The sequence below is a fragment of the Hakea prostrata genome, chromosome 11 (genome assembly GCF_041222555.1).
Source record: "Hakea prostrata isolate BN-2017 chromosome 11, UWA_Hpros_2, whole genome shotgun sequence".
Lineage (NCBI taxonomy): Eukaryota > Viridiplantae > Streptophyta > Magnoliopsida > Proteales > Proteaceae > Hakea > Hakea prostrata.
Window position 1 is genome coordinate 19,698,914 of NC_142610.1, and position 11,115 is coordinate 19,710,028.

Sequence of the window (11,115 nt, forward strand, 5' to 3'; positions counted from 1 at the left end):
ATATATAATAATAATAAAAATAAGGACATTTTCATCATTTTTTCTAATCAAAGGGTCATTGCTAATTTGATGTAGTTTGAGATGTCTTTCCTAAAAAATTATAAGTCAATATATATGAAAATATTAACAAGAAATGTGAAGGTTAAAGGGATATTTTTAATAAAAAAATTTGACAAATAATTGATGTAAAAATAGGTGACCGCAAGGGTATTTACGTAATTAACAAATAGTATATTACTAAATACTAATTACTATTGATTTGGCTAAATGTGGACCCTACTAACGCATTTCGTCTTCGAAAGGAAACGACCACGTCACGACGACTTCGATTGACTTGAAACAGTTCAGATAAAATAGTTGAGTTACGACAAATAAAATTTGCCACGTGTCGCTTGGTGAAGCTCCCATCACACTTGTTCTGGGCCCATATTTGACAAGGATTCTGATCCGACGGTAGTTATAGCAGTTGGACTGTTCAGACACACGGGTCTGAAAGAAATTTCCAATATAAAATGGGTAAGGGTGGAATAAAGCAAAAGCCCAGAAAGGAAGACGATACTTCATTTCTTGCTTGGTGGTCTGCTAGAATTACTTGAGGAAAGATCACATTCCTTCCTCTTTCCTTGGGATTGATAAAGCATTGTTTGTTGCCAAGAAAAGCAACCATGGTGGATTTTATGGTTTAAGGTTCTTAGTTTCCTCGCTTCAACTGCTTCGTTTTGAAAACATCTATCTACTCTCAGTGGTTTCAGCAATTCTGAATCTTCTTTTCAGACCTCTAAGATCAGGTAGTTATCTGGACTATTGTGATTTTCATATTTTATCTTTCAGGAAATGGGTTTAGTACAATTGTTGTTCTTATGCTTTGGTTTCTAAGTAATTGGTATTGTTTCATCTCGTCTTCTTTTAAGTATTACATTGCATTTCTCTGGTATCCTGCCTTCTGTTTTCAGTTTTTCAATCTTCTGGACGACATGATTAACCATTAAGCAGTTTATATACTATTTTTGAAGTGTTAAGTTGTGATTTTACATTTTTTAGCCTCTGTAATGGCTTCAGCACTGCTACTAGTTGAAGCAGGGTCTCCAGACCATGGGCTTAGCCATTCTTCTGGAAATTAGAAAGGGGAAATTGCAACTCTTTTTCCTGATAAAAGATGATAATTTTCTTAATGTTTTTTGAACATCATGTATGTACTAGCCTTTAGCTGTCACTTACTTGGTTTTAGATCATCATGCATGAAGGAATGTACAAGAAGGTATGTGACTGATGTGTCAAAAGCTTTAGAGCTGATGAAATATGATAAATCCAACCCTTTGAACTTTATCTCGTACTATGTTGGCTCAATCTGGTTTCAATACATTAGATAGAGCCATATTTTCTTTTTTTGGATGAATAAATAATATATTACCCAAAAAGAAAGAAAAGGGGTAGGGGAGAGAATGTACAAGAGGGAAGTATATCAGCTTGAGATGAACACAAAAACATCTAAACCCCAGGTAACAACAATATGCCTATTCATTAGGCAATCTATAAGGGGCTTGTGAGGGATGACAAAATTAATGGAGCAAAATCCTTATAGATGGCTTTCCAGATTTGGTCTGGAGATATGGATTTGGAAGTCCATCTGCAAAGGTTCCTTTTGAGCCAAATGTGGGAGATGTAGGATATGGAAACTAGATTTCCAGTCGTGTCTACAATGGAAGAACCTCTGAAAGAAGACAGGACCCAACGAACTTCAATGTCCAAAGGCTGAGGGCTTCTAAACCAGTGCCAAATAGAAGCTAGAGCCACATGTCAAATATGCTCAGAAAAAGGGCATTGGCGGATTGCCCACCCATACCAATTTGCAAGGGTCCTGCCCAGAGATTTGTCTTTCTATCCACCCAGAAGAAGAGATGAGGGAGATCCCTAAACTGTGGAGGGGAAAAAATGCATTGAGGGGAGACAAGGATATGGCGATGGAAAAGGGAGGGTGGGGTAGGGAGGCAGTTGGTAAAGACTCTCCAGGAGGTGAACAATTGCCTAGGGATGTTGCAGGGGAGCCAAAACAATTTGACCTAGAGGAGTAAAGGGCTTAGGCCCCAACTACTTGGGAGACCGTTCCAGCAGGATGCCAAGGGTCAAGCCAAAAGGAGAAAGAAGAGCCATTGGTAATGTGAAGAGAGATGGTTGAGGATTCTAGGGGACTAAGGTTAATAAATTCCTTTAGATCCAGAGGGATTAGGAGGAATAGGGGGTGGACCACAAAGACTCACACTTGAGGAGGTAGGAGTAGACCCAATTCACCCAAATGTAATTTTCCTTGGTGATGATCTTTCTGAATGAGTGTGAGGAGGCCCGCAATGTTTTAATCTCTGATTCTACAGACTTTCTAAGTCCACCCTCAGATTTGGGCTTGCAGACTTACTTCCATATTGCCCACATAACAGTGCCAAATTGTGATTTTATCTTTCTTATGCTCTGCAATGGCTATAACTCCAATAGTTGTTGAGGCAGGATCACTTTACCATGGGCTTTAACTTTCTTATGTTTTTGGAACTCTATGTGTGTTGACTTGACTGGGCTTTGGAGTTGAAATGACCTAGTTTGCTAGTAAAAGAAGCTAGTTTTTCTTTATGCCTCTTAAATATCATGTGTGTATTCGCTTTTCAGAGTCACTTATTTTGTATGAAATAACATGGAACTGCAGTTTGGTTTGGACGAAGGAGATGGGGAGAACAATTCGCCTTGATCCGTTCCCTGCTGATGCGAATGCAGAAGAAGTTAAGAACTTCCTAGAGGGCTACACTGGCAATGGAACAGTTTATGCAATAAAATTCAGGCCACCCAAGAATCTGAGGCCTGATAGAGAAGCATTAGCTTTTGCAATTGTGCAATTTACATATGCTAAATGGGCTGATCTAATAACCTCATTAGCCAGGAATCAGCTGTATTTCCAGAATCGTTCGCTGCGTGTTAAGCATGTGGAACGTGATATAGTGCCTAAGCCAAGGTCACCAATTCTCAGTCTGGAGAATACCACTCTGCATTTTGGCTGTCAAGTTTCAAGTGATGAGCTCTGTGTTCTCTATACAGCCCAGAATGTTATGGTTAACTTTGGTTTTGACATGCGGAAAATACACTTTGTCCTGTCTCATGGAGGTTTACGATATAAGCTTGAACTAACTTATGAGGACATTTGGAAAATCCAGCTTCGCTGTCCAAATGGTAATTACAAGTATCTCGTCATTCAGGTATGCCCAATAGTAGTAGTTTCAATATTTTACTTTTTAATTCAATTTGATCATGATTTTATCCATTGCATCACATGATGATGATTTTTTTAATTAGTTTGGTTGCCCAATGATCTATTACCATTGGAATTAACCTATGATCTAGTGAGACATCACAATTCAATGTCATATAAAGAGAAAAAGTGACCCTCAACTGCTCCTGGTTTCATTGCTTGTGTAGTAATATTCATGTAAAGGCATACTAAGGGATTCTGGCACTCTTGAGTAAGTTTGCATGTGATCCTACTTTTGCAATTGGAATTGTGAGTTTTTTATTCGAACAAAACCATAATAATTCTTGTGCTTCTTATAAATTTTATAGATATTTCTACACTGTTAGTAAGCTTTTATATGTGCAAATCTAAATCTAGAATGGAATCAATAGAAATTCTGAGAGCCGATCTATGTTGATTTGTCTAGGCATATTGAGAACCCGTATACAATTGATTTGTCTCGGCATACTTGATTGGTGCACATGAGTAACTATAGTACATTGCCTCAATAACTGGTCGGACTGAAATATCCACACACAAGTGCAGAACAGGCAGCATGGAAGCTCCCTGTGCATCTTGAATGCTAGAGTGTAGTTCTCCATTGCAGACTCTCTGTGGAATTAAATACAAGCAATGCTTGTTAGCATTTTGCAATTGATTTAATTTAATAGTCTACTACTTCATTTCTTTGCTTGAAATTTACCATTTTACTATAAACTTATGGTCCAAACATGACTTCTCTGAACATTTGAATCTTACACAAAGCATGAATTGACTTCTTCAAATTTCAGGTGGTTGGTGCTCCTCGGATCTATGAGAAACCCATACGCTCTTCCAGCCATGTGTTTGAAGATCCCAGTTTAAACTATTTCAAGGATGCTTCAGATGATCAGTGGGATAGAGCAACTGATTTCACCCACTCATGCTGTATTGGCCAATCTTCTACCTTGTGTTTAAGGCTTCTAAACAGCTATGCACTTCCAGATTTGAAAGACTATTTTATCTTCTATGAAGAAGTTAAAGGTCAGTTCACCTTGAAGAGTGGATCAGCATTCTCTAAGAATCTGGATCTAGTCCCGATTGTTGGCCCTCCTAATGTTCCCGAGTTGCGGAGTTTCCCATATGACATCCTGTTTAGGGTGTGTTCTTTGGTTCAAAATGGGTGCCTTGCAGGGCCAACACTTGATGCTAACTTTTTCAAATTAGTTCATCCTGATTTTATTCCAGTTAACTACATAGAAAATGCGTTGGAGAAGCTGTTTCATTTGAAGGAATGCTGCTATGATCCAATTAGGTGGCTCCGCGAACAATATGGAAGATACCGTGGATCCAAGCGCACTGTTAGTTCCCCTACTATACCGTTGGATGCTGGCTTGGTATATGTTCGCAGGGTTCAAATAACCCCCAGTAAAGTTTACTTTTCTGGTCCTGAAGCTAATGTTTCGAATCGGGTGCTACGCCACTACTCTAAATACATTGATAATTTTATTCGTGTCTCCTTTGTTGATGAAAATTTGGATAAAATGTTTTCAAGTGATTTATCTCCACGTACATCTAATGGCAGTGAAGAAAGGCGCACAGGAATTTATAAAAGGATACTATCTACATTAAGAAATGGCATAGTTATTGGAGAAAAGCGGTTTGATTTCCTTGCCTTCTCATCGAGTCAGTTGCGGGATAATTCTGCATGGATGTTTGCAAAAACGAATGACGGGATTACAGCTTCAGAGATCAGAAAATGGATGGGTGATTTTCATGAAATAAAAAATGTGGCAAAGTATGCTGCTAGGTTGGGTCAATCTTTCAGTTCTTCCACAGAAACTCTTAGTGTTGAAAAGCATGAAGTTGAACCCATCTTGGATATAGAGCTGCGAAGAAGACGGATGACGTATGTTTTCTCAGATGGGATTGGTAAAATTTCTGCTGATTTTGCAGCAAAAGTTGCAAGAAAGTGTGGCTTAAGGGGTTCTAATCCATCTGCCTTTCAAATCAGGTATGGTGGTTACAAGGGTGTTGTGGCTGTAGATCCAACATCAACAATGAAATTGTCCCTGAGAAAAAGCATGCACAAGTATGAATCAGAGAACACAAAACTGGATGTTCTGGCATGGAGCAAGTACCAGCCTTGTTTTCTCAATCGTCAACTAATCACCCTTTTGTCAACACTTGGAGTGAACGATCGTATATTTCTAGAGAAGCAAAGGCAGGCTGTAGACGAGCTGGATGCTATTCTAACTGATCCATCAAGGGCACAGGAAGCACTTGATCTGATGTCTCCAGGTGAAAACAGTAACGTTCTCAAGGAAATGTTGAAGTGTGGCTATAAGCCTAGTGAAGAGCCATTCCTTTCAATGATGCTACATGCATTTCAGGCTGCTAAGCTTCAAGAATTACGAACCAAGTCAAGGATATTCGTTTCAGATGGAAGATCATTAATGGGATGTATGGATGAAACTCGAACCTTGGAATATGGGCAAGTGTTTGTCCAAGTTTCTAGCGTTGGGTTTCATGGGAATTCCTCTTTTATGTTTCACAGAAATGATTTGGACCAGCAAAAATTTATTGTTGAGGGAAAGGTAGTTGTTGCTAAAAACCCATGCTTACATCCTGGGGACGTGCGTGTTTTGCAAGCTGTTGATGTCCCGGCATTGCATCATATGGTGGATTGTGTTGTTTTCCCACAAAAAGGACCAAGGTGAGACACTTTTAATTATTTATTCCAGTAATTACCTTTTACCATACTGGATCTTGATATTTTCCCTGAATGGAATTCGGGAACTTAGTTTCACTTATGTTAAATAGATGCTTATGAAGACATAACTTGTACCATCCATGATGTAACTGTACCTGAGTTTTGTCCTTCCATCATGGGTTGGGCCCCCTTACCTTTCTCCCTCCCTTCTTATAACTGTTTTCAATTAGAACGGCATACCCAGTGCAGCAGCCTCCCACCACTGCGGGTCTAGACTCTGGGAGGTCATAAATACAGAGTGTCACCATACCCATGCTTCCTGGGGAGGTTTTCCAGAGACTCAAACCCATGACCACTTTGGTCACTATGGAGCAACCATACCATTCTCCAGGATCTACCCCCTTTTTTGTTAAATTTATATAACTGAAAATTTGGTTGTTTTGAATATCATGCAGTGGAGCTCCCAATCAACTGCAAGCAAACAGAGGGGTTTCAGTTTTTCTTTTTAACAAATTAAAGAAATAAGTTGGCTGTTATTTATTTTTTACGCCCCGCATTCCGTTATTGAGTTCCTTTGATGTAAATTCTCTTTATGGATCTCAAGTTTTCCTTGACTAAAACTTGTTTCTAATGTTTCCTGAACCGTTGTTGTAGACCACATCCAAATGAATGTTCAGGGAGTGATTTAGATGGAGATGTATATTTTGTAAGTTGGGACTCTGCACTTATTCCTACCCGGCAAATCCAACCCATGGAGTATGTTCCAGCACCAACTTTGTCCCTGGACCATGATGTTACGATTGAGGTACCAGTCTTGCATTTTAGGTTGCAAAATATATTTCTTAAACTCTTCAGTATCTTTAGATAATGATAGTGGTTGTCGCTTAATCTTTTTTTGTAGTGTGAACTGTAATTATGAGTCATTGAATTGGATAATGGAGTATGTTCCTTGGAACTTCTTGTAGTTTTATATTGATTTATTACATAAACACTGTCATTGTCCTAAACGAAAAATTTTTAGATTTCATTATGTACTCATGGTCCCCATGAGGATTAATTAATGCCTTGCAGATTTTGATCTCTATCAATGGAGTTTGCTGTATCAAATGATCAGGTTTTTCTGTTTTAAAAAAAAATCCTGTTCTGTATTATTTCCTCTACTTATGCTTTCATTCTTGCACACTTGATGAAGTCTCTAGCACATTCTCTCTCATGGTTGTTCAAACGAATCTACGTGAACTTCTATACTAAAACGTTGCCATGTTCTTTCAATGTTACTCTTGATGGTACTTATTACTGTTTTCTGCAAAACTAGATAAGTGCTTAAATTGTGTAATGGAAAAGGTCTATTTGATAAATATCCAATATCTACTTTCTTTGAAGTTCAAATTTGCATCCGACCATGTTCTTTTGACAATTCATCACAAATTTTGCTTGTAATTGTAAAAGCTGCATTTAGATGTGCTTCTAAGATCCATGGCTATAGGCTCTTGCACTAATTCTTCGTTAGTTGTAGAACTGAAAATCCATCGGAGTCATTTTCCTTTTTGTCTGGCGCAGGAAGTTGAGGAATATTTCACCGAGTACATTGTGAATGAAAGCCTTGGAATCATTGCAAATGCTCACACAGTGTTTGCTGACAGGGAACCAAACAAGGCAGAGAGCAAAAACTGTCTAGATCTTGCAAAGCTATTTTCTATTGCTGTTGATTTCCCAAAGACTGGTGTACCAGCTGAGATTCCAGATTACTTGCGTGTCAGTGAATTTCCAGATTTCATGGAAAAGCTTGACAGGCCAACCTATGAATCACGAAGAGTTATTGGAAAACTTTTCAGAGATATAAAAGACAAACCATCACAGACATTCTCTCTAAAATTTACTCTAGAAGAGGCAAGGAGATCTTATGACCCTTGCATGGAGGTTGATGGCTTTGAGGATTACATTGATGAGGCTTTCTATTACAAAGAAGAGTATGATTCCAAGTTGGGATACCTAATGGATTATTATGGCATAAATACCGAGGCAGAAATCCTTGGTGGGAATATCATGAAGATGGCAAAATCATTTACAAAGAAACGAGATGCAGAGGCAATTGGATTGGCTGTCAGGTCCTTGAAGAAGGAGGCTAGGGAATGGTTTGAAAAGGGACTTGGGTCAGGTTCATCTCCTGATAAGATATATGCGAAGGCATCAGCTTGGTATCATGTCACATATCATCCTGATTATTGGGGAAGCTACAATGAGGGATTGAATTGGGATCATTTCCTGAGTTTCCCATGGTGCATCTATGACAAGCTAATACAGATCAAGAAGGATGGAAGCAGTATCAAAAGATCTACTAATTTTTCATCACTGCAACGCCAATTTGCAGGTGGTCTCAAGCTCTCAGTTGGGTAGCAGGGTTCCCTTAAATTACATTAATTTCTGATGTTGCTTGTGTTGTTTTGTGTTTGGATTGGAAAGTCGATTTAGATGTGTAAAAAGTTAGGGCTTGATGATACTTTCTGAATGTAATGTAAATAGAGAGGCTTGACTGAGCTGCTGAATGACTGTTGTGTTATGAACTTATAATTTCAATCCAAAGCATTTACTAGCTGTGCCATTGTGAAGGACTTATTGCCATGTTAATGGTTCTCTCCGAACTTATGAAATCTACTGGGTTCAAAACTGAGGCAGAAAGCCTCAGTGGGAGTATCATCAAGATGTTGAAACCATTCTCAAAGAAACGTGATGTGGAGGCAATTGGGTTGGCTGTTAGATCTTTAAAAAAGCAGGCAAGGAGAAGGTTTGATGAGGGACTTGGTAACATCTAACATATCATCTTGATTATTTGGGACTCTACAATGAGGGAATGGATCAGGATCATTTTTCTGAGCTTTACGTGGTGCATTTATCACAAGCTGATACAGATACATAAGGCCAACATCATTTTCAGATCTCACAATTGATCATCACTAGAAACATCAGTTTGCAGAAGGTTTCATGCTCAGTTGAAAATGAGGGTTCTTCCATCTCAATTAGGTTTCTAACGTTGTTTATGTTGTTATGCTTGGATTGGGAAAACCCCACTTATGTGCTTGATGTTATGTAAACAGGGAGGCTTGGCTAGACTGCTTGTGTAAATATCTGACATCTGTATTCAACATTTTACCATTTCCATTTCTTATTCATCTGTTTTTCCTCATGAATGACTAGAATATTCAGCAGATGCTTTCATTTGATTTGATTTACTACGAAATGTAGATTGTTTACAGAAATTTTCCTAATTGCAGTATAAATCAAAGGAATCTTTAACTTCACTTGATTTTTATTCATGAGCAGCAATATTACTGATATTCTTGTGTAGGGGTTTTGGACTCTAAACAGAGCTTGAAACTAAGAAGTGGAAACAGACCAAACTATAAACTGTCTGGAATTTCTCACCTGAACCTTTACAATAACATTTGGACTCCGTGGAACAAGAAAAGAAAATACTAATGAAGGGATCAAACAAGTGTTTCTGTATCAAGAAAAAGGAATCTATGCAATAGGATAAACAAGAAACTAATAAGTTTTTTTTATCATTCAGCTGAACAAGCCAAGGGAGTAAGAGAGAGAAGAAAAAAGCCTGACATTCGAGTTTGAAATAGACTGGGCTTTTCGGGCTAGAAAGTTTGCTGTGGTATTAGACTTCCTAGTAACATGATCAATACTATAAGAAATGAAAAAAATGTTCAGGTGCCTTATATCCTCCATTATTGATGCAAAATGCACCGAAGCCGGATTTGTGGAGGGGTTGTTTAAGCACTTTATCAACTTTAAACGATCAGATTCGACCAATATTGCATCCAAGCCTTCACCCAAGGCATGTAATAAAGCCCATTCTTAGTGTTAAGGCTTCACCCATAAATGAGTCTTGAAAAAGGACCAGTTCAGATACAACCAATAAGGACTAACCTCTATGGTTCGATACAACTTCCAAACCACCCAAGTCTCGATTGGTTTTTAATGTTGTATCTATGTTTATCTTTACTTGGCCTCGTGGAGAGGGGTCCATGTATGCTGATCTATCACCAAATACGGAGATGTAGTATAATATAAACAAGGTTTAAAGTATCGGTATTGAGTATCGTATCGGTCATGTGATTTTAAAAGACGTATCGTCCTGTATCGAGTATTGTATCACTCTGATTAATATATATTAACGTAGTTCAATAGAGAGACATAATGAGATGTATTGTATCGCTTGGGTCAAATATGGATACGTATCGGCTAGTATCGTATGGTATCGTGGAATACTTTAAACCTTGAATATAAGCGAGTTGGCGAGAGAATAACATGAGGTCTTGATTGATTTCTTGGAAAGTTGTTAAATGTAGCAATCCCATCACAACACCACCACTTTGTCTTGGAGATGAACCCCACAAGGGATTACACAAAGTTCCAACTATCCAATGAGTACCTCTGCTTGGGGTTCAAGTTCCATTAACATTGCTTTCCCAAATATTCCATGCTACTCTCAGTTTTATGTCTTAAGACAAGAACCCCAAAAGGAGGTTAAACAAAGTTCTAACCATCCAATGAGTACCTCTGCTTGGGGGTCAAGTTTCATTACTATTGCTTTCCCAAGTAAATAATTTTCCATCCTTCCGTACTCCTTAAGAAACCAATCATGTTTTGCTGAAAAAAGTCCATAAGAAATGTCGTTTCTTAACTTTAGATTTTTCCGTTTGGAATTTGTGGGAATCTCTTTGAGCCATCCCTTTCATGAATTTTCACAACACTCCATCTTATTTGTAAATTTGTTAAATCATAGTTGGGTAATTATATGCTTTCTGAATTACCTTTACTTTTTGTGATTTTACAGTGTTATTCTTAATAAAATAAAATTCTGAATTTTATCTTTGGTTTTTTCTTTCTTTTATTTATCATTTTATAATATATTAATATATTATAATACAAATAAGAGCATTTTTATCATTTCTTTTGATCAAATAGGTCATTGCCAATTTGGTATAATTTTGATACGTCTATATTTTTCACTAATTATCATGTGATGCCATTAAAATTTTTTCTTGAATTTTTTCTTTTTTGGAAGCTGAGGTTTTTTCGGGCCAGCTTGCGCTCACTTGATTACATCTTTCGAGGGGAGAAGCAGTCTATAGACCTCTCCATT

The 11,115-nt window shown here is 37.9% G+C and overlaps 1 protein-coding gene across 1 annotated transcript; it reads left to right on the forward strand.

The window, feature by feature from the left end:
• The first annotated feature begins 553 nt into the window (after window positions 1-553).
• Window positions 554-8,546, forward strand: LOC149000680 (putative RNA-dependent RNA polymerase 1). The gene is made up of 5 exons (XM_089140471.1): window positions 554-788; window positions 2,693-3,236; window positions 4,060-5,963; window positions 6,615-6,765; window positions 7,521-8,546. The coding sequence occupies exons 2-5, from the start codon at window positions 2,712-2,714 to the stop codon at window positions 8,355-8,357; spliced, it is 3,417 nt and encodes a 1,138-aa protein (XP_088996597.1). The 5' UTR covers window positions 554-788; window positions 2,693-2,711; the 3' UTR covers window positions 8,358-8,546.
• The last annotated feature ends 2,569 nt before the right edge of the window (window positions 8,547-11,115 follow it).

Coding starts and splice junctions, on each gene's coding strand:
- LOC149000680 (XM_089140471.1), top strand. CDS start 2,712: ATGGGGAGAACAATTCGCCTTGATCCGTTCCCTGCTGATGCGAATGCA. Junction 3,237..4,059: donor ACAAGTATCTCGTCATTCAG/GTATGCCCAATA, acceptor TTCAAATTTCAG/GTGGTTGGTGCTCCTCGGAT. Junction 6,766..7,520: donor ACCATGATGTTACGATTGAG/GTACCAGTCTTG, acceptor TGTCTGGCGCAG/GAAGTTGAGGAATATTTCAC.